The sequence below is a fragment of the Pavona decussata genome, unplaced genomic scaffold (assembly GCF_977016875.1).
Source record: "Pavona decussata unplaced genomic scaffold, jaPavDecu1.1 SCAFFOLD_92, whole genome shotgun sequence".
Taxonomy (NCBI): domain Eukaryota; kingdom Metazoa; phylum Cnidaria; class Anthozoa; order Scleractinia; family Agariciidae; genus Pavona; species Pavona decussata.
In genome coordinates, this window is record NW_028145509.1 from 2012763 (window position 1) to 2036112 (window position 23350).

A 23350-nucleotide genomic window follows, 5' to 3' on the forward strand; every position below is an offset into this window, starting at 1 on the left:
ATATGGTCTACCTTCTGGAGTCCAGCTTTAGATTACTGTCGATTGGTATTTATGTGTGTCCCTGTTTTGAAGTAATATATTAAACACGAGAAAGCGTGTTTCATCGGATATCCAAACACTGAGGAGTAGGTTGATTTTCTTTGTTTCCTCTTGATGAATTGAACACGAGAAAGCGAGAATGAGTTTGAGAAATGTTCGCAAAAGCCAATCTGCTTTTGTGGCTTATTCATTGTGTCTATTACAAAATCGCCAGTGAAGGCAACGTTGACGGTCCTTACGAAGTTCGTGAAAACTGGATCGTTAAGAAAATGCAAAACTGGAACAATGTTGTTTATTTGTGGTATCTCTAAATGCTCAACTTATCGTTGGCAAGTGAAATTTGTCTAAAAAAAAGTCTAGAATAAATTTAATTTTTGCTATACATTGTTGATAATTGGGATTAAAACATTTTATACGTATTCTCTTACTCGAGTATATAACTGAGCCTGAATTTGTTCACGACTGGGTCGTTTTGCTATTAAAATCTCCGTTGTTGCAGACAACATTGTTCCCCTCAAAATATATCATCTTTCTGATCTATTTCGCATGCGTTAACGAAGGCGGCTCAGAGTCAAATTCCTGTTAGTTCAGTCTTGAGTTGTCTTTTAAATCGTCATCCAGTTCAGGTAGGGCAATGGTGGAATACTTTATCAACGAAAGGAGGAAAGGTACGAGACTTTATCAAAAAATACTACGATTGATCTTAGACATTCTGTCGAAATTCAAATTTGCCATCATTAACTGGGCACTTCTCAGATCAATGACTCTCCCAATGAAGCATCCACAGCAACTTAGTCTGCCAGTTTCATTAATGATAAAAGTAAAAGTAAATGTAAAAACCTTTATTTAACTTGGAATTGCCCACTTCGTTTGTAAATGTGCTCCTTCTTTCTAAACAAAGTATTTTGCACAAAACATCGCCACTCAAAATATCACTAACACTAGATTGAAGAATTGCGTGCTCATTTGCTTTGATGCACAAAATCGTTTCAATCACGTACCGTGATCCAAATACGCTAACAATGTTTGCGATGGACTGAAATATTTGAATTTTCCACGATTTAAAGTGACTTATTAGAAAATTTTGTGACAGATTGGACTCCTTACAGCAAAGGAAATTTAATACGTGCATGTATCTTTAATGATGAATGAAAAAAAAGAAAAATATACCAACGCGGGGATATATTTTTAATTATTAAAGGCCACTTTATTAGAAAATTGAACTTTTTAATTATGCTTGGGACTATCAATATGTTTCTTCTAAAAAATCGATAACGTTCCTATTGTTAAAATGAAAACATCCCTGTAAAGAAATTTTGATATTCTCGGAATTTGTTGGGAAATGTCTGAGTTGTATCGCATCTTCGAAGATGACGTTCATTCATTAAATATGTGTTGTCATGTAATGAGCGTTTTATCACACTTTAGCATTGTGAACGTGAAAAGAAAAATATGGTCTACCTTCTGGAGTCCAGCTTTAAATTACTGTCGATTGGTATTTGTGTGTGTCCCTGTTTTGAAGTAATATATTAAACACGAGAAAGCGTGTTTCATCAGATATCCAAACACTGAGCAGTAGGTTGATTTTCTTTGCTATCAGTCTTCATGAATTTAATACGAGAAAGCGAGAATGAGTTTGAGAAATGTTCGCAAAAGCCAATCTGCTTTTGTGGCTTATTCATTGTGTCTATTACAAAATCGCCAGTGAAGGCAACGTTGAAGGTCCTTCGCGAAGTTCGTGAAAACTGGATGGTTAAGAAAATGCAAAACTGAAACAATGTTTATTTACGGTATCTCTAAATGTTCAACTAATCATTGGCAAGTAAAATTGGTCTAAAAAAAAGTCTAGAATAAATTTAATTTTTGCTATACGTTGTTGATAATTGGGATTAAGACATTTTATACGTATTCTCTTACTCGAGTATATAACTGAATTCACAAAAGAGGCCTGAATTTGTTCACGACTCAGGGTCGTTTTGCCATTAAAATCTCTGTTGTTACGGACAACATTGTTCGCCTCAAAATATATCATTTTGTATACAGTCACGAAGTCGGGGGAGTATTTGAATTTTACTTTTGCTTAAAAAATCCACATACCAGTAAAGAAATGTTGATGTTCTGGGTAATGTTGAGAAATATCTGAGTTATATCCTATCTTCAATTCAAAGACGAAACTCGTTTATTAAATAAATTTTGTTTTGTTGTGAGCGTTTTATCAAACGTCATCAGCATGAACGTGTCGTCTACCTTGTGAAGTGCAGCTGTAAAACCAATTGTGTTTGTGTGCTTCTGTGTTTTGCAATGTTTGCTAAAGCTAATATGCATTTGCGCCAAAGACTATGCTCATTGTTCCTTTCAGAAAATCGTTCAAGGCAACGTTGACTGTCCTTACGAGTTTTGCTATGTAATGTAGTTCTAACGCGCCTAATTTGTGGAAAACTGGATCGCTAAGAAAATACAAAACTTAGGCAATGCTGTTTATTCATGGTATTTCTAAAGGCTCAATGACATGTAATCATTCGCAAGTGAAATTTATCTCGAAGAGTCTAGAGCGATTTTAAGTTTTGCTATGAATACGTTTGCTGAAATTCGAATGACAACATTGTTTGCTCCAGTCAGTTTCACAATGGAACTCGAAGACAACGGCAAACTAACCTTTCTTGGAATGGTGATTATCAGCAATGGTCCCCGACTAGATACGAAGGTCTACAAGAAACCAACCGATACTGGGCTTTTACTGCACTACCAAAGCCATGTTGATGCATGTGAAGTAGAAAAATTCTCTACTGAAAACAATGTTAAACCGGGCGTTTCAACTCTCTTCGACTTGGAATTTTTTTCCATCAGGAATGTGAACGTCTTAAAGGGATTTTTGCTCGCTTATTTTATCCTGAAACCCTCTTAGAGTACGCCATCAGACATTTTATTGAAACGGAGGTTACTGAGACTGCGTGTCCTAAACAACGGGTATCCGACGAACGAGATGCTCCCGTCAGAATCGTCTTATCTTTCAAAGACCAGAAATCAGCCATTACGGTAAGACACCAACTTAGTGATATCGTGCAGTCAAAAGATTGATGCTCGATGTTCATCCTGTCTACACAAGTCTTCTCAGTTTCTACTATTTTGCATGGTCCGGTTCTGTAAAAAGTAAAAAGGGTACAAATTCAAACAGCCATAGTTCGGAAATTTTACAAAGGACGCCAATTTCAATTTAACATGGGGATGGCCGAAACAACATTTTAATATACAGCTACGTTTCAAGGAAGAGAAAAGAACTCTTTGCATTGTGTTATGTTTTCTTGAAAAAAAAAATGAGTAAATAGATGACAATAGTACAAAATGATTCTGGCCTTTAAACGCAAAACTTTAGTCAATTTCAATGACAAACTGAAAACACCTAGCGGCGAATGTATCTAAACGTGGTCACGTTGTCATTTCCGTCTTCTGCCGTTCACCGTAAACGTAATTCTAAATATCCCTATTATAAACCGTTGATGGACGAGGAAGAAGCCGCATAGATAAGTGCTGTATTCTAGAGAAAAGTGAACAGGCTGAATAGAGTTTAGTTGCTATACATGTTTCTATAACGCATTTTCCTATAATCCTACGTATTCTTCACTATAGTCAAGAGAGGCCAGGTAGAAGGCAAAGATAAAGAATTTTACTTCAACTATACTTCAGTCCAGTAAACATCTGTCTATAGCCTGTTCTTGTCATTAGTGCGATATCGGCTCCAAAAGAGTTAGCTGGCGAAGAAAAAAAAAATGTTTTTTTTTTTTATCTCAATGAAGGTTCTGAATACATTTAGTCCTTTGTCAAAACACATAGAATATTATATTGTGCTTCATAAGCATTTGCTCAGCTGCGTCTCAGCGGACTTCCATTATCAATACTGAAGTAGACTTCCGTGCTTTGAAGTTCTACCTATTAAACGTCGAGTTTAATCAAAGTAACTTTTGACAGTTATTTTGTATGCGGATGTCTACACACACCAATTTAAAATAATTGTGCCTAATAAAATTCCAATTTTGTGCTTCTTTTTGCCTTAACACCTCAAGATGGCGTTCACGAGCTTAAATATGTTTACTTTATGCTTTTATGTTGGATTTCTGTACTATTTAACGGCCAGTCTTTGAAAGACTGATACTTCAGGGAAACGCAAACCTATAACAGGGTGTTTATTTGTGAGGTCTCTAAAACATTGATTTTCGATCGAGGTTAAATAATTGTGGTTCCCAACAATGCTTCTTTCGCCTCGTAGCTTGCAGTTAGGTAAACTATTGTTTAAATGATTTTAACAGTCCTTTTTATCCGAATCTACGGTGAAAATACGCACAGATAAAATTCCATTATCTTATTGCACCATGTCCTTCTCAGGATACATGAACTGAAATACACAGAGTCAGTTATTAAAAGATAGTTTAGGCGGTATTTAACAAAAACACGTCTTTAAGCCGTATTCAATTCGCCACCAATCACATCTAAACTGATGGGCTGTTGCTGACGGTGGCAAGAAGGCTTGCATCCCAGACTAGAAAACTATTTTGTCTACTTGAAATAAAACAGTTATAAACAGATTTGGAGGCCCACTGATTGTCTTAAGCCACAGCCTAAGTCAGACTTTGTTTAGTAACTGTTTCACAGGGTTTCAGTTGCTGTGAACACTTTAATGGAGGCCATTTATGGAAGGTATAATTTCAGTTATTCAAGTAATTTGCAATAGCAAAGATTTTGCATAGTTTTGCTGTATTGTAGGAACTGGCACACTTTAAATTTTCTTTTAAACTTCTATAAAACATATTATGGCTTCGCTTCGTCTCATGAGAGGATGCACAAGGCCAAAATGTAAGTACCTAATTTCCTGAGGAGACTAAGTTGCGGTTTCTGTTGGTGTTATTAGGTGTCAATAGGGATCCCGATATCTTGCCATGACCCGCTTCTCCAAGGGATCATTTTCCATCTCTGCTTTTACGCGACAGGATTAACTTATTTTCGCTTTCGCGCGGCAAAACAAGCAGCTTTTCAGTTCGCTTTGTAAAGATTCTTGGTGTTGAGTTAGCTGGTTGCCCTTCACGTGCGAGATATAAGGTTTAACTCTTAAGGTTTCAGTGATCAATTTGGGGATGCAGCGGTCGAAATGAAGTTTTCAGAACCTAATTGGCTCCTGTTTGACATCAACGGAGGATTCATGAGAGCTGCAAACGCTTTCAAGCTATCAAATATTTTCGAGGAGATGCTTGCCGAGGATTTTATTGTATCATCAACACGTATACGGATTTCCTAGTATCATGAGGAATGAATTTTTCGTCGCCAAAATAGGTAACGTCTGCTCTCTCTCATTCTTCGAACACAAAGCGTGTATACTGATTCGATCCTGAAAAGTGGTAATATCACGGACTTTGCCTGTACCATGTCTACCTTTTATCCGGTTCGAATTCACGAAGAAACGTCTAAGGGTACTATTTGCTGCTGACCATGATGAGGGAATGAGGTAAGACCCTTCAGCCTCTGTACATCTAAATGTAGAGTTTTCGTCTCCTAAAATATCTCAAGAGTATAACAAAGGGACTTCGCACGTGGCTTCACCGACTCTCGCGCGCAACAAATGCCTCCTTTTCCAAGAGTATACGCTCAGTATTTGACTTATATTGCCGGAGAAGCAGAGACTTCATGGTTATAATTATGCCTGCATTACTTTGACCAAAGTGTAACTGAACTTAAAGAAGTACGTATTCAACCTCAGATTACTAGTCCCTGTTTAGCCTCTGATCGAAATTTCGAGTTTCCAGGGAAAAGAGTACATTAAAATTAAAGTGTCTGGTGTAAGGCGCAATACAAATGAATAATTTTCATTGGCATCCATCGGCCTTGTCAGACTATGGAATTGTAGGCTGGCGCATCTTCTGCTGTGGCTGGGAAGGCCAATTCTTGAATGACAGTCCTTTCCACAGGTGGGGTAGATGAAGGTAGAGTGTTTATGCCCCCCTTGCTGTTTCATCTTACTTCCTTCTCTTCCCCTGTGTTGGGTGTGGGTGTTTCCACAAAAGTATCAAGGCCATCTTTCACCGCTCCCCTCCAGGCTGATCTTTCTTTGGCGTGAGTTTCCCTAGAGTTTGTATCGATGTTCATGGATTTCAGGTAGCGTTTACAGGTGTCTTTGAATAGCAGTTGCGGTCGACTGCCAGCGGGGTGCTTTCCTTCCGCCAGTTCACCATGCAAAATGTCCTTTGGGATTCTGCCCTCCTCCATTCTACAAACATGCCCCAGCCATCGCAGGTGTCACTGTTTCAATAGAGAGTACATGCTTAATTGGCAGATTTGGTTTCTCAAGAACCTCACTGATGGAAACTTTGTTTTGCAAGGCGATGTCCAAAATGCGTCTGAGGTTGCGCAGGTAGAAGGTGTTGAGTTTGTGCTCATGCCGACTCGCTTCCATACAGAACTGTGCTCAGCACGCGCGCCCTGTATACTTGAATCTCGGTATTTTTCTGAGAGTTTTCCATTCTTCCAAACTCTCTTTGTTAAGTTGGACATGGTGGTCCATGCCTTGCCAATCCTTCTGTTGAGTTCTGTATCGAGGGACAGTGTGTCGGAGATTGTGGATCCAAGGTAGAAAAAGTCATGGACCACTTCAAGTTGGTGATTGGAGATTGTTATCTCAGGTGGGTCAGGGACTCCTTGGCCCATCACTTGAGTCTTCTAGAGACTGATGGTCAGTCCAAAGTGCTTGCAGGCTTCACTAAAACGTCTCATCAATTGCTGGAGTTCCTTTTCTCAGTGAGCTACGACAGCTGCTTCAAGTCTCGCAGAAGTGTGAATTACGTTTTGGCGATGGCTTTTAGTCTGGCGAGGTTGAACAGTTTCCCGTCAGATCTGGTCCTCAGGTAGATGCCTTCGGTAGAAGTGTCGAATGCGCACTTGAGGAGGACAGCAAAGAATATCCCGAACAGGGTGGGGGCGAGTACACATCCCTGCTTGACTCTGCTACGGATGTCGAAGGTTATCGAAGTTGAGCCATCGAAGATCACAGTACCATTCATGTCGTCATAAAAGGATTTGATGATGCTGAGGAGTCTTGGTGGGCAACCAATCTTTGGGATGATCTAGAAGACTCCATCTTTGCTAGCTAAATCAAAATCCTTGGTTAGATCGACGAAGGCAATGCTCCCTACACTTTTCTTGGAGCTGCCTGATGGAGAAGACCATGTCTATTGTTGTTCTGTTGGCTCTGAATCCGCATTGACTACTGACTCGGGATAGATTCTTTTTCAGCGATGACTTGCAGTCTCTTCAAAGCAACGCGTGCAAACAATGTGGCCACGATGCTGAGGAGTGAGATGCCCCGGTAATTGTTGCAGTTAAACCTGTCGCCCTAGTTCCTGTATAGGGGTGACGATATTTGGGTCTTGCATGTCCTGTGGGACTTGACCCTCCCGCCAGCAGAGGCAGAGGATCACTTGGAGTTCTGTGAGTAGGGATCCTGTGCAGAGTTTCCCAATCTCTGGTGGCCATGGGATGCCATCGTTCCCTTTGCCTTTCCAGAAGAAAGGCAATTCAAAGCCTTCTTCAACTTGCCGATAGTTGATTCTGCGTCGAGCTCTTGCATCATTGGTAGGCACTCAAAGACACTTATATTAGGGCCTAGTCTGTGACGATGTTCTCTCTGGAGTCGAGTTCGGAGTAGTGTTCTACCCAGCGGTCCATCTGTTCTGCTCGATCTTGTATAATCTCTCCAGTGGGAGACTAGAGCGATACTGACTGATTTCTTCTGTGTCGGGCCATGGGCCTTCTTGATTCCATCATTCATGACTGTGATGTTTCCAATGTCTTCTGCTAACTGAATGCTAGCGCAAAGGTCCAACCAATAGTCAATGGCGCAGATGCTAGCAACGTTCTGGACTAGGCCTTGAGCGGCCCGAAGGGACTGAAGGTTTTGTTGACCGGGACAGGACTCGTACATTTCAAGTACCTTCCTTTTCTTTGTGTTGAGATCTGTCTTTATAGCGAACCAGCCGTGAACTGCTACTAATAATAGTTCGCGGGAAAAATACAGGGAAATGTAAGGATAGCTCACGCTTTTTTGCACAGCTACATTCCTCCATTTTTTTTTCTTAAAATCCTTTTCCTAGTGCCAAAAGTTTCCAATTCATGAATTTTTCAAAAGCGATGTTTTATGAAAATTATTGACATCGGATTTCCATACAAAAACTGCTATTTCAAGCCTGTCTTGATACTCCTCAAAATGGCGTCGAAACCCGTGATAAGGCCTATCCAACTTGTTGACAGTTCGTACATTTTTGCGAGACTCAGTTGTGGAAACCATTTTGGGTACGTTTCACAGATCCTCACCATCTGGCCTCAAAAGTACCATCCACTGCAAAAGTACGTTTCTTGAAGATAGCCTTTGCTTCACATATGGAATAGAGGTCGAACAATTTATCAATTTAGATTGTTTTCGAAGCGCAGAATTTGCTTATCTTTTGAATAGGCGGTGTGGCAATTAAACAATACTTTTTCAAAGTTTGTCTTGTTTCTATCAAAATTCGCGGACGATTCATCAAAAATACAATTTTAATCCACAGAAAATATAGCAGGAAACAAAATATTTTGTTCACTTCGGGTATTTTTATGACACGAGGGGATTTAAGACTGTTTTCCTCCGTATATCATTAACCCGTCGTCGTTGAGCTATTTGAAATTTTTAGTGCTTGTTGACAAAAGTGCACTTTGTAATTTCAACTGTCTAATTTGTAGTTACGTTGGTCCAAAAATCTTATTGCATAGATTTGAAGGGAAGACGTTGCTCTTTTTTACTGGGGTGTACTTTTATGAAGCCTAGTAATGTACCATTGGCGATATTTTCATTTGAATTTAAGCGATTTTTGTACCTGCCGAAATGGTTCACAAAAGAGGAAAGTTAAAAAATCGGCTAAATATTCAGCTTTTCATTAAAATTGAAAAAAAAAAAAAAAAATAAAATAAATACCGTTCTGAATTAATCATAAATGTCTTCTGATTTCGAGTACCAACGTGGTGTTTAGGTTTAGTTACCAAACACATTAGTGGAAAATTTCAGACGGCCACTCTTAATTGCAAAAGTTGTCATTCAGTTCAGTTGACAAGTTAAGCTAAATATACTTCAACGTCTGTTTTATTGTTCCGATATATTACCAATATATAACTCGGAGCACATATTCAGCTAGAATTGGCCCTTGTATTGTCAGCTTGTTTTCAGTTGAATTTTGCAAGCGCCGTTCTGAGTCGATCAAGAACCACCACTGCCGGGATATTTTTTTCCTAAGGTAAGCTTTTACTTAACGAAACCAAACTATAAAATAGTTGCAAAAGATTAAGTAATGTGTATTACCAAGTGATGTTCTTACCATTACCAGCACACCTTACGTTGTTCATTTCGCAATCGCTACCAGCAGAACAAAGCTAAAACTGTCCGATTCTGTTTTACAATGCCTGATTCCACATGATTGCCAGGGCTTCCCTTTTTGTGGGGACCAAATATCCGAGAGAATTTTATCATTGCTATTTATATCGGATTTAGGTTTAAGGAATATTAAGGGTTGTAGCTTTACTAACAACCAGTTTTGTAATAACAAATTATATCGTTAAATCTTGAATGTCCGTTTGTCCCTGAATTACTGAAAGTTGTTTTCTTCGAGTCTCCAAAAATAACAGAACGGGCTTATTGTTGATGAACCTTGGGCGTATAAGGAGAGGGAGAGTTTAATGCTACCTCACTGTTTACATAAGTTTTTTGTCTGAGTTTTTTCAAGAGGCGGTTTCTTTGTGCTAAAACCTGCTGTTTCCAGTAGCTGTTTGAACATACATCGAGAACATTTGGTGAAAAATCGATGAATGACTAAATGTCTCGGATTTATATGGTTCGATGAACAGCAAAACTGGTCAACCGTTATTACCATTCCAGATTTTATTTTCTTTTGGCACAAATTGTCACAAAAACAAACACCAATTATCATCGACTTCAATAAAAAAATAAAAGGAAAAATGTTTGGGAAAAATTATACGGTTGTGATTTACATGAACCAGTTACAACCCCAAAACATGACTATTGAGGACTTATTTTGCCAAATTTAGAAAAAGGCTTTAACCTCAGGCCAATCTCGAATGCCAACGTTGGAACAGCTGCAAAGGAAGTTTCGTCTGTTTTTCTTTGACGCGGGTATTCATTTTACACGCGGAAAACGTGATAAATAAATATGAACGGGACAAAACAATGGTTGTGTTTTCGCTTGACATTGCTGAAAGTGTTTTGTTTATCAAAGTATCATGGCGCTTTCGGTATCTTTTTTTAAAAAAATGATGAAATAACACCTTCAATCAGCTGCTAAATAATTATAGAATGACGAGAGGAAAGAAATCAACTCAATTCTTGAAATGAACAACTCGTGATCTGTTCTCGCGCATTTTGGAAACAAAAATGCAAGAACTTGAAAAACATTAGCCTAATATTTTTCAAGTTTCAGTCCATACTGGCCTACTCTGTCTCTAGCCAGAGGCACTAATCGACAGTTTCATCGCACTGGGATGATAATTTATAACAAAACTAGACAATTATTTCTTTGTTTCTGTTGACAGAGAAACAATTTTGGGTTTTGAAATGACAGCAAATTTGCGTGATACTTCCCCTTTAAGCGACTTAAAATTGATGGGTGTTTTCACGAGTAAGATTATATTTCATTCTAGTAATTTGAGGAGATCACGCGCTCGAATAAACAATTTAAATAATGTGGCGGGATATGCAGATGGCGCTCGCACGTAAGTCGTTGTTTATGGGCTTGCTTTCTAACCAACGAAGGAACCAATTTCAACAAAGGTTGAGATTGCTAACAGCTAGAGCCAGGAGAAGAAGAGCAAAGGCATATTTTTTCCATTCTCAAAGGAAGATATCCCGCAGAAGGAAATTCGAATGGGTTCTTGAGAGGGCGCAATTCTGGTTCGAACGTCGATAATATTTGGCGAGAACATTTTCGTATCTCGAGGCAAACGTTCCAATTCGTTGGCAATTTGGTTGGACCACATCTCTTGCGACAAGACATAAACATGAGACGAGCGATTCCAGTGGAAAAGCGGGAGGCATAAAAATAGAAGGCGTGTTCTTTTTACGATCTGACAAGCTTATCAGCTAAATGACCGCAAGTTCCTTCTCATTGCCGGAAATTAATTGCTGAGTCTTTTAAGTTACTTGGTTTGGTGGCTTAATTTTAATGGCAATTGAATTGAAGTTTGCCGACTCGTCGCCATACGTTCTTTGCAAATTTTGATGCTTATAGTGTTCTTTTATCAAAATACTGTAAACCTACCACGCACAAATTTTCCGAAAATGCTAATATTGCCAAGCATTTTCAGCGGGGAAATCACCTAACACAGTTTGATGTGACATAAAATGACCAATGCAGACAGTCCAATATGTATCGGTCAGAATGGTGGGTGGCGCCAAATTACACTAATGCACTCACCAGATATGGTTTAATGTAACATGGAAACATTTCCTTTTCCCCAACACTGGAGGGTGTTATACCTTATACCTTATACAGTTAACAGAAACAATGGAGCCAACCAGATATATATATATATATATATGTTCTCGCGCAACCCTGCGATTCAGAGGATCACACGTATAAAACAACTGATATTGCTACACGAACAAACTAGAGGCCCGTTTAAAGGCGACTTTTTGTGCTTTTTCGGTCGCACTTTTTCAATGAATTAAGCGTTTTTCGTGCGTGCCAAGTTTTAAATCGCAGCAACATTACAAGGGTTTCGAAGATGTTTGCCTTGATGCAACTTCGCAGCATTTGTCGGAAAACATGACGAGCACGGACTTAGGACGGAGTTAGATGTCAGAATCAAAGAACACTGGTACACAAAAAAAAATAATAATAATAAAATCACAAACACACAAATAAAGGGAACAGCCAATGACTTTAAGAGACAGTCCGCGTTAGATTCGACCGGTCAATTTGGGCCAGTCGTTCGATTTCCTTCAAATTTTCAGCAACAGACAAAGTTAATATAACATTAATGAAAACACATTTCTTTTGATTCTAACCTTAACAAGACCCGAAATTTTGAGGCGAATGTTCAACCCTCCCGAATCCCCGAAAATCGACCTTTCACCGAGTCGAAATTAACCCGTTTTCGGATGTCTGCCGCCGAGAGAATATTTATCCGAAAAACCTTACATTTATACCACGAACACATACACTGAAAGAAAGCCAATTTAGAGTTTTAAGAAAGTGACAGGGCAAATTTGATTGTTTAGTCTTTGAAATGCTGCTCATCAAGAATCTCAAACCCAATTTAAATATCCAGACGGACTCCATGCGTGCAAAACTTTTTGTTTAATATTTTAATTATTTTTTTTCTCACGTTACAGCTTTTTTTTTATAAACTGCAATTTACAAACATATTTTGACTTGATAATGACGTTTAGCGAACGTCGAAACGTCGTCGTTTTTTAGCAGTTTTTTGATTCCAAAACAGCGAGAAAAATGAGCAAAAATGTTTTGTAGGATAGTCACCAAGAGATATTCGAAGTTAACGGTGTGTTATATGCTTTGGACCCTATCCGATATCGTAGACGTTTCAAAAATGTTTGAAACTTGACGAAAATTTTTACAGGATTTCTCAGAAAACGTACAACGATATATCGTGCTAAAATTGAAGCTTGTTTACAAGTGTGATTTGAAGTGTCGGCCTTATATTATGTAACAAAATTTGCTGTGACGTGCGACATGAGTTGCATGGAGTCACGTACGTAAGCGGACACGAGCGTTCACAAATCCAAAACTGTTTTTTAAACAAATGCTTTGCATCCTATTTTACTTTCAGGTCGAATGATTGAAGAGCGTTCTGAAGCATGTCTTCATACACGGATTCATATTCAGCTCAGATTGCCATAACAACAGTGCATTCTGTACTGGCCATCTTAAACATCAGCGGAAACAGTTTGGTGTGCGTTGTCATAATCAAGAACCAAGATATGAGGTTGAGTTATTGACGCTTAAAATCAGGAGATAGTCCGCAAGATTGAGCAGGATGATTGTTTTGTTATTCAACACAATGATAACAAAGCACAGTCTTCTTGCAGAAGGGCTGGAGACGATCTTCCGAGGTTGTTACTTGTTTAAAGCGCTTTGCTATTTTTTAATTTCTTCCTGACACTCGAAATTACGTAAATCGCAGGATATCTGTTGTGTACGGACGGCGAATGTTGAGTGCACCATGACCATATTTGTGCAGTGTTATAAGGTGTTGAATAATAATCATCGATATTTGCCGAGCATGGGTCGAATTACATGTATTGCTGTACTGTAATTTCAGAACTAATTGACAAGTTAATTAGAGAATAGCTTCAACAGTACACCTTAAGCGGGGAGTCACTAGGAATGAAATTACTTTACTATCTCGCTGCGATTTCATGGCGATTTCTTGGTAGCCTGTATATAACAGGCGTTTTAATATTTAGCCGAGCGGGCTAAATAAACGTTTATTTTTCTTACTTATAGCACGCAGCTCTATAAATCACTTATATAGTTGGGTTTGTATATCACACAGCACAGTACTGTTGTTTCAGGGCTGGGGTCATTTTTTCTGCTGTTTGTTCGTTGTTCTTGCCTCACGTATCTTCTCCCGTCTCGAGCTATGCGCTCGGCAAATAATCGACTGTTATGCAAGGAAATTTCTTGGCGCCTTGATTGAAGTTTGTAGCAATTACAGCAGACCGGCGCACTTGCGCTGTCAACTTATGCTCACAACGCACTCCTCACCACCTCAACAAAATGGCATTTAATTCGCCATTAAATTGTAGCCGAAATGGCCAGTTTTTAGTTTACCAAGACGCCGTAATTCGCCGTAAAACTCGTCAATAAAATTGCGTTTAACCTCGCTGGCTGTAAAACGGCCCCTTAATTTTGTTAATGTCGAGCTCTGCTTGACCTGATTCTACTGATTTGGTTCATTTTCTGAGTGATTACAGCTGTGTAGGTTGTATAATCACAGTATGATGTACTGTAAACATGATACGTAGATACACAGAATAGTCCTAAACATGGGCCGAAATGTCGTTTTTGATATTTTGGTAGTAAGACAAGAAAACCTAAAACAATTTGAAATGTTTAAGAAACAAAATTTTCACGCGAGCTTTATACATCTCATGCTCGATACTGTTAGATATTTGGTGGCATTTACGTGCAATGTACAATAATGTCCTGGTTAATAATTAGTTTAAGTCAATGCTCAACCGCCCCACCCCCCCCCCCCCCCAAACAAAAAAAAAATAAGGTAATTATGCTCGACTATGACAACAGACGCAAATAGAGCTAGGCGCGATGAACCAATCAAGATTCAAAGCATATATATATGTAACCAGTGCAAAGCACGGGAAAACGCGTTTTGGTTTTGCTTCTCATTGGTTGGGAAATTGGCGCAAATTTTGATAACCAATCACGGAACGAAGTAAAGCAAAATCAAAACAATAGCGACACTAGTCCATCCTACGTGGAGAGGAGTGCGTGACGTAACGATCCAAGGAACGTCTGCGTTAGTAGCTAAATTGAAAGAGGCTTTAATACAGGTTTATATTTTATTCTTAACTTCATTACTTTTCTACAGAACATCAATGAACTACCTACTAATCAACCTGGCTATAGCCGACATGACTTTAGCCACATTTTTTGCGCCACGGTACATTTTTGTGCACACTTTCACCCACCCAGATGGAATGGCAGGCAGAGTACTCTGTCTATTGGTAACAGGAGGTAACCTGGCTTGGGTCGGAAGTGGTGCCTCAGTGTTCACTCTGGTTGCCATAGCAATTGAACGCTACCATGCCGTGGTTAATCCCCTTCGAGCCAAGATCTGCAAAGTAAAGGCATGTTTTAAGTTACTGGACTATGTTTAACAGATGTCTGACTAGACTGCAGCCTCGTGCTTTAATTGTTGCGAGGTGTTTGAAACCCCTGATGAAGTACGAAGCCTAAGTTTTTGCCATGGCCTCTCAAAAAAAAAAAAAAAAATTGGAAAAGAGAGCACTGAATAGTGCTGCCTAGGAGCGGCAGTTGTCATTGTGCATTGTGGGTGGGGCAAATTTCACATTGCAAACGGTACTTGTGCAGGGCGTGGCGAACGAATCTTATTTCCTTTGAGCCCCCATACGGGCTACACCCGAAAGGCTACTCCGTACGGGGCTTCGCTTAAACCTGAACCAAAGCAACATTTCTGGATCATGATTGGCCAACGAAAGGAGCCGATTACTTGGAGCACACAACTCTTTTACAGACCTATTTATTTTTAGATTGAAGTTCCTACAAATTCAATCTCACTTTTGCATTATTCTCATGTGGACCGGAATTTAAATTTTCGCTGGAAGTAGTAGTCCCATTGGTATCTAAAACTAGACCGATCTTTAAAACGCGGTAGCAATTTTTTCTTTCCTGGGCTAAATTGTTGCCACAAAATGCCCTCCTCGTTATATGTTACCTCAAGGCCGCTGGCCATTGGGGTCACGGCAATAAGACCTGGAGGATGTAGTGCATATTCCGAAACGTTCCTTTGACGAAGTGCATCGATGACTTCGCATCACCAGAATAACGTCATTTGATTTTCCTAGCCGCCATCTTGGATCCGCCATTTTGGCATTTCTCAATATCTTTAAAACACAGGTCCCCAAAGCGTGATGTAAGCCTTTTGTATGGCGTTAAAATTAAATCGGAAATTAGACAACAATATTCTCACAAAAATCCACAAAAAATATAATTAAGTCTGAAAAAGCTTACAAGGTGTGTTTTGCTGTGTTTTCAAGGCTTCTCAGTGCTTCCAACCACCGTTCTGAGCAGTTTATCTCTCAGCGGTTGATCCACGTTCATCACTGCATTATGTTAATAAAAAATGGAAACTTGAGGTCGAATTTGAATGTAATTTGGCCCGTCATTTGAGGAGAGCACTTCGAAAACCTCGCTAAAATTTGCTGGAAACTTAAGCACACGCCTACCTGCCTCACTACATGGCAAGGAGGATGATGTACAGTCCTTCCGGAGCAACTATTTCTCGGAGAAGTTCATTTATTGAGCCACTGGCCTTCTTGAAAACAAAGTTTATTTCAAATCGGGCGCCATTTTTTTCCGGGGACCGAGCCGTGTCCCTGGAATGCCATTACAAACTACACACACTACACACAGCCCTCCCAGCTAAGTGCAGTTCTGTACCAAGAAGCCAGCCGTGGCTAGCGTGACGGCAAGGAACGCCTCTTGAGAATATGAATTATTATTATTATTATTATTATTATTATTATTATTATTATTATTATTATTATTATTATTATTATTTAATATATGAATGAGAATATAATCGACTTCGCGATTTTCCAACTCGTAAAACTTGCGCAAATGCGCAAGGTGAACGAACCATCCAGGCTGACTGAAGGAAGAAAAGAAAGAAATTGAAAAGTTGCCTGTCGTATTCACGTTCTCCGTAAAACCCCGAATTTGGTCATTTTAAGTTATTGTTTTGACGAGAACGGCAACATTTTTCACCCACGCTTACTGTCGTTGTTTTGCTCATTAAACCTTTTACATTGTGACGTTCTCGTTAACGGCTTAGTCAGTGCGAGCAGGGTGGCAGGAAGGAAAAACTGCTAATCTGAGGCGTTTGACAATTCAGGAAAGGGTGCGCTCTCCAGATTGTATCATTTGGGATGAAACGTAGTTGTCAAGCAAACGGATTTTCGAAATTGTACAGAACCGCACTTAGCCGGGAAAGGGGGGAGGGGGTGTGGGTTTCATAACCAGTCCCTCAATTAACTTTGAGAGCAATACATTGTTCCTTTTTATCCATTGTTGCGTTAATTATTTCTTTTCTGTTCAGTACTTTTAATGAATATTAATAAAATGCTAAACAATAATTGTTGATATATGAAGAAAGTCACACGATTTGGTGGTGTTTGCTTTTATATTAAAACGTCGTCAATATTGAAAGCCAGCGCCAGAAATCTCCAAGGACTTCGTGGATACAGCGATAGTTTAGGGGCACCCTACACAATCGCCTCACAAATTCCAGCTGAAATTCGGATTTATTTGTTAAGAATAACTAACTTTTCTTACAGTACTGTTACCTAAGTGTTTTAAATCAAGGTTGGAATCGAAAAACAATTCCTTTTATTTTCGGGAGGACATTTGAAGAACTTGTGTACATATTCTCGTTATAGCTAGTTGGACTTTGCCATCGTCAACTTTAATTGTCGTTATTTAAAGTCAAATTTAAATCTCCTTGTTTCAGATTCACACAATATAATGTCCACATCCTATTTAACAAATAACAAACAGGTAGAACACATGCAGTAAAGTATGTAATTTTTTCATCTAATTTTAGGTGATCATACCTTGCTCTTGGATCTTTGGAGTGGTTATGCTGATCCCAGAGTTCCTTACTAAGGACTTTGACGACAAGACACATTGGTGCACTGCGATATGGCCCAAAGAATGGATGCCCAAAGCCTTCAGTTTGACTTGGTTTCTTGTCATGGCGTTATTTCCAGTTTCACTGATGGTCGTTCTGTACTCCAGGACCATATATGAGCTGTGGTACAAACGCGAAGAATCCAATGGAATTAATGATCAGCAACAGGTCCGATCAATCAATCAATCAATCAATCAATCAATCAATCAATCAATCAATCAATCAATCAATCATTCATTCGTTCGTTCTTTCGTGTGTTTGTTCGTTTGTTCAGTCGGTTGTCAATATCCCTCCTTACTTCATTCATTCATTCATTCATTCATTCATTCATTCATTCATTCATTCATTCATTCATTCATTCATTCATTCATTCATTCATTCATTCATTCATTTATTCGTTCGTTCGTTCGTTTGCTCTTTCTTTCTTTTTTTCGTTTGTTCGTTCGTTCGTTCGTTCGTTCATTCATTCCTTTGTCCATTCGTTCCTTCAAACTTTGGTTCTTTCGTTTCTTCATTTCCTTATTAGTTCATTTACTGATTTATTCATTCATTGGTTTATTTATTTGCTTCTTACTTAGAGAAACTACACTTAGAAATTGCTTTTTACTTCTTTTGGTCCTTCTTTTTGGAAATAATGGCTACTGTTCAATTTTAAACTGTCTGTATTCATCTACAAATTTTCGAAAATGTCTTGAATAGCCTTTGTAACTTCTGTAGGCAGAAATTATATATACTTATAACCCATCCATTAATTTTCTCACGATTTTATTGCCTACCTTACGTCACGTGGTGCAAATTCACAGGACGGTTATCACGCATTATAATCCATCAAATATTTTCGCTCGCGCGCGATTGGTCTAAACGCCTCACGTGACCGAATATACCCCAGCTAAAACTGGGGAATATCCGAGGATATTTTCCAAGTGATATTCCCCAATTTCAAAAACTTCAAGGAGCGTCAAGTTTGCAATTAAAATGAATGTCAAGATGGGGGAATGGTTTGCTTTTGTGACAGAAGAAGAGATAAACCAGCTGGTCGATAAACCAGTACCAGAAAACAACATACCCTCTAAACGTTTTTGAGGGTAAGCTGTTCGTAAACGAAATGTTGAAATACTCAAGCTCGTATTTGCGACATTTTCTCTTGGTTTGAACTCTGTTTAACAGTCCTTGAATTAAAAATGTGGTAAAACTGAAAAATATGAAAGGCGAAAAGTTTTAGCCCATCTCATTTAAGAGTATTTATGGTTTTCTTTCAGTCTGGCGAAATGAGAAAGCCATCAACAAGCTATTAAACGAGTTTTATTAATAAGCTCGAAGCTCGCTCACACGACGGCAAATATTACAGTTGTAATTCAATGAGAGCAATTCGTGCTGGCCTGGATATAAGGAATTTAAATAACGAAAACATGAATTTCAGTACCATTACTGACAGAGTTCAAACAGGTAAATGATGCTATCAATGCTCACCTGGTCGAGATCGCTCGCGAACATAAAATCTCGTCCCCGAAACAAAAACCAGCCATGATACCCCGAGATGTCGAAATTCTCTACGAAGAGAAGCAGCTTGTCCTACTCTCGAGCAACAAGTTTAATCCTCAGTGATTGTGAACGACTTCGTTGCTGGCTCCATTCAATGTCAAGTTAGCAAAGAAAGCGCTTTGATGGAATCCAGCAAAAACAACCCCTGTGGCGTCATATTCGACTGCAGGTTCAGCTTCGATTTCTTCAAAGGTCGTTTTCGGCTAGCAAATTTCACAATTGTGTTTTCGATATAAAGTGCTGCTCCAATTGAACACGAGATAAAGGAAGAGAACGACAAAGCGCCGGCTGTTTCGTTGACGGCAGTTTACACTTTTTACGGAATGCGATAGTTTACAGTTTTTCGCTTTCAGTGATCTTTAGGACCTTTAGCTTGTTCTTGAGAGGTAGTTAGATTTCCTGTAACCTTATCCGCCACTTGCATCTTGCTTTTGTCTTTCACGGAATTAAACAAGTTTACTTTCCTTTCAAATGTTTTACCTTTTCCCCAAACAAACGCTTTCGACCTGAAGCGAAATCTGACGTGGAGATTTTGGAAGCCAACTGACAAACTTTGACGTGATTGACATATGACAGAATGGCAGATCCTGCCGATTCCCGCGAGATTCCCGCATGTTGCGAAAAATATTTGAAGGATAATAAACACAATAGTCTCCATTTGACTTTAAAAATATGCTCAGATATTTGTCCTTAGACATTATCTGCTCCTTGAAGCTCACAGTTTTCCTCGAGCTTCGCTCTCGGAAAACTGTTCGCTTCGCGGAACAGATAATGTCCGCGGACAAATATCTGAGCATATTTTCGCGCCAAATGGAGGCTATTGTTTATATAATCCCTGCCTGCGTCGATATATGCCCTCCTATTATTTCCAATGAAAACAAACAAAGCCAGCGGAAAAATGCCAGCTCAAAAGTTTCACCTTTTCATCTTTATAATTTTACATGGAGGAAAATAAAGTCGTTTTGTAGATGTCCAGTCATGTTTACAGCAAAAAGCTGGTCGCAAATGCTGTTCCGGAAAGTATAAAATTGTCAACAAAACATGCTATCAACGTCTTTGAAGGTGTAGAAAGTTACGAGTAGACTTTCAGATTTAGTCCTACGCAAACGGAATCAATTTGTCAAGTTTTGGTCCAATCGCAGTGAAAATAAAGTTCCTGTAAACCAATCAAATGTACTTGTTTACGTCAATCGCGCGCCTCCGCCATCAGATCAGCATTGGATTTTTTACGAGCGGTTTTCGCGCGATATAAAAATTAATGGGAGGGTTATAAAATAAATAAACCCTTTTCTGGCTTGCTTGTATGTCGGCTGATAATGTCCTTGGCCGAGAGATTGTCCTCAAAGTTTCACATTTGCCCTCGAAGCTTCGCTTCTCGGCCAAATCTTCAGTTTTCAGACAATCTCTCAGCCGCGGACATTATCAGCCGACATACCAGCCGCATGAAGGGGTTTATTTAGTAAATATTCCCTTTTAAAGTCGTCACAGAGGTTGGGGACATCACGTTTATACTGAAGATGAATATGAGATCAATATGAGGAGTGACCAATGCCAATTAAGAAAGGACCTTTCAGTGAAGAGAGGGGAATGTGTAAAATATCGTTCTGCTGGGAACTGAACCTGAGTCTCCAATTACCCGTCAGATGCCTAAACCTTTCAAGCTACTGATCAGAACTCAATAAATTGAAATTATGCTGTTTTCATTTGCAGCGTGTCTTGAAGTTGAGGAAGCGAGTCACTTTGATGGCCGTAACCGTTAGTGCCATATTTGCAGTGTGTTGGCTAACTGAAACCATCAGCTACATGCTTAGTATTTATACCTCCGCGCACACTTTTAGTGACATTACATACGTAGCTACCTCTATAATGATCATGTTCAATTCTTCTGTGAACCCCATTGTGTATGCTCTGGTGAACACGCGATTCAGAGAGAAGATAAAACAAATGATGTGCTGCAACAACCGCCTAGAAACTGACGTGCACCCCCTGACAGGAGATCCCAGGGGATCGACATGGCCCCATAGAACCATCCACCCGACCCTGGAAACAGGACAAGTGCGTTACAACACAAGAGCGACGTATACATGACAAGAACGCCGCTTAAGTAAGATACGCCTAAAATCCTGATTTCAAAGTTGTAATTTTTTGAGGAGCCTGAAGCTCGTATAAGCCCTTAAATGGTTTCTCTATGGGCATCCTCGCCGTATGTTTCTCTCTCTTTTGTTGTTTATTTATCCTTTATATTTAGTTTAATATATATTTATCTTGTAACGATGTGCAAGAATAATGGCAAAAATAAACTGAAACTAAGCTTCATTCCAAGTAAACGTGTACGAGCAAGATATAACATACTACCTGAAAATGTGGTTCACCGGCGAGGATTCGAACCCCGTCTTCCGCATTCAAGCGAGCCCACAGTGCATTAGCAGGCGACTGAAATAGCACAGCTTATTCGTATTACATCACTAAGATCACGGGGTCGCTCACTCAACATGCACAGAGAGTTTGATTTCACTTTGGATCTGAAATAATATGCAACATGAAACATGAAACAGACAGCAAGAATATTCATACTAAGCGAATCAGCCATATTTTCACATATGATCATTGCAATGACCGGTTATATCAAAAGAACAATGTAAGTAAACGTGCAAAAGCAAGGTATATAAACGTACTATGTGGAAATATGGCTTACTAGCGAGGACACAAACCCCGGACTCCTGCATCAATCAAGGCAGACTTGATAACCGCTACACTGAGAGACTGGCCCGCAGGTAGCGATAGCTAATCTAGACAGGTCAGACGTACAACTGTTTAAAGATAAAATTAACATTATTTACAGTTATTACAATCAAAGACAGAAAAAAAAAATAATAATTTAGAAGAGGTAGAGAAATCACGAGTAACACGCACACAAAAAAAGTCAAAAAATTAACGAAGAACAAAAACCATGAACGAGTTGCAACTATTTGGCGAGACCTATTTTCTGTAATATAATATTTAATTTACCAAAATATTGAGGAGAAGCAGACAAAATTTCTCCTTTGAATTCTTTCTGAGGTAAACTCTTATAATTACGACGCGGTATCTCATTCAACAGTCTTACGCCAAATCGCGTAAAAGAACGTTTATGTATTTCTAGTTTAGAATTTTGGACGTAAAAGTTTCCAGAGGTGGATTCCAGTGTTATATGAATGGACATTGGAAGTTTCCCTAAACAGTTTCAGGGTATCTATAGGCGTGTTACTATTATTATAAATGTAATGCATTAAGTTGGAAACAGACTCGTAGTATAGAAACGTCAAAGGTAAGATATTCGCATCGGCAAACAAGGGAACAGTATGTTCACGTCTAGCGGTAAAATAAATCATGCGAATTGCTCTTTTCTGGAGAATAAGAATTTTATTAAGATACGTCTTTAATGCCTGGCCCCAGAAATGAAGTGAGTCCGTAAATTAAATGAGGATGGATAAGCGACTGATAACTGTTTGAAAATAACAGTATACATATATCATAGTATGAAATGGCGTAATTTAGCAATTAAGCCAATAATTTTGCTGATTTTGTTGGCGACAGCATCAATGTGGAATTTTCTTGAAAGATTTTTATCAATTATGATGCCAAGATATTTAATATAATCTTTGGACACAAAACTAACTTGTTCATTTTTCTCGCTATTAATTTAAAATATTCTAATAGCGGAGCTCCGTGCACCGGAGGCGCGCGCGCGGAGCCCCATAGATAAGAGATTTTGGTATACCCATGAAAGCACTCACTGTCCGACCGTCCGTCGTACGTCCGCCCCTCTATGTAAGCCATTGTGAAATGCCACACTCAACCTGTGCGGCAACCCGCGTTTTATTTCAGCGGGAAGTGGGACGGCTTACTTCTTTAAGAAAAACAAACGAGAATTTTGAAGAGCACTAATTTCCTGTTTTCGTTGAATATGTTGTCAAACTACATATGTCGAGAAATTAGGCGACTCGTAAGCAAATTTGAAATCTGACAGCGACGAACAAACAGGCGCAATGTCAGTTGAAACAAACATGTGGTGAGCTGGGTGAGTAAGCAACGCGCAAGTAGCATAGAAATTAAATGCATTTCTGCAGGCAACTGTCGGCAATTTTCCATATTTAACATACTCCAAATTATACACAAATACTTCAAATGTTGCCATACGACAAATATTCGTGGATAGATTAACTTTGAATATTCACAGGGCTATTCACAGAGTTATGTTTTGTGTTGGACTTGTGTAATTCATTTGCAGGGCGCA

The 23350-nt window shown here is 39.1% G+C and overlaps 1 protein-coding gene across 2 annotated transcripts; it reads left to right on the top strand.

Moving 5' to 3' along the window:
- Positions 1-619: 619 nt before the first annotated feature.
- LOC146473823 (substance-K receptor-like) lies at positions 620-21401 on the top strand. 2 transcript variants are annotated; one of them, XM_085117909.1, is made up of 5 exons: positions 620-707; positions 12910-13065; positions 14692-14950; positions 17446-17700; positions 20785-21401. In XM_085117909.1, the coding sequence occupies exons 2-5, from the start codon at positions 12938-12940 to the stop codon at positions 21160-21162; spliced, it is 1020 nt and encodes a 339-aa protein (XP_084974035.1). In that variant the 5' UTR covers positions 620-707; positions 12910-12937; the 3' UTR covers positions 21163-21401. The 2 variants fall into 2 exon arrangements, with proteins under 2 accessions (XP_084974035.1, XP_084974034.1); XM_085117908.1 differs by lacking the exon at positions 620-707 and adding an exon at positions 9233-9344.
- Positions 21402-23350: the final 1949 nt, after the last annotated feature.

Bases quoted from the DNA above. Each gene is read 5' to 3' on its own strand.
- LOC146473823 (XM_085117909.1), top strand. From the start codon at position 12,938: ATGTCTTCATACACGGATTCATATTCAGCTCAGATTGCCATAACAACA. The intron at 13,066-14,691 runs GTTGAGTTATTG...ACTTTTCTACAG, and splicing joins ATCAAGAACCAAGATATGAG to AACATCAATGAACTACCTAC. The intron at 14,951-17,445 runs GCATGTTTTAAG...ATCTAATTTTAG, and splicing joins CCAAGATCTGCAAAGTAAAG to GTGATCATACCTTGCTCTTG.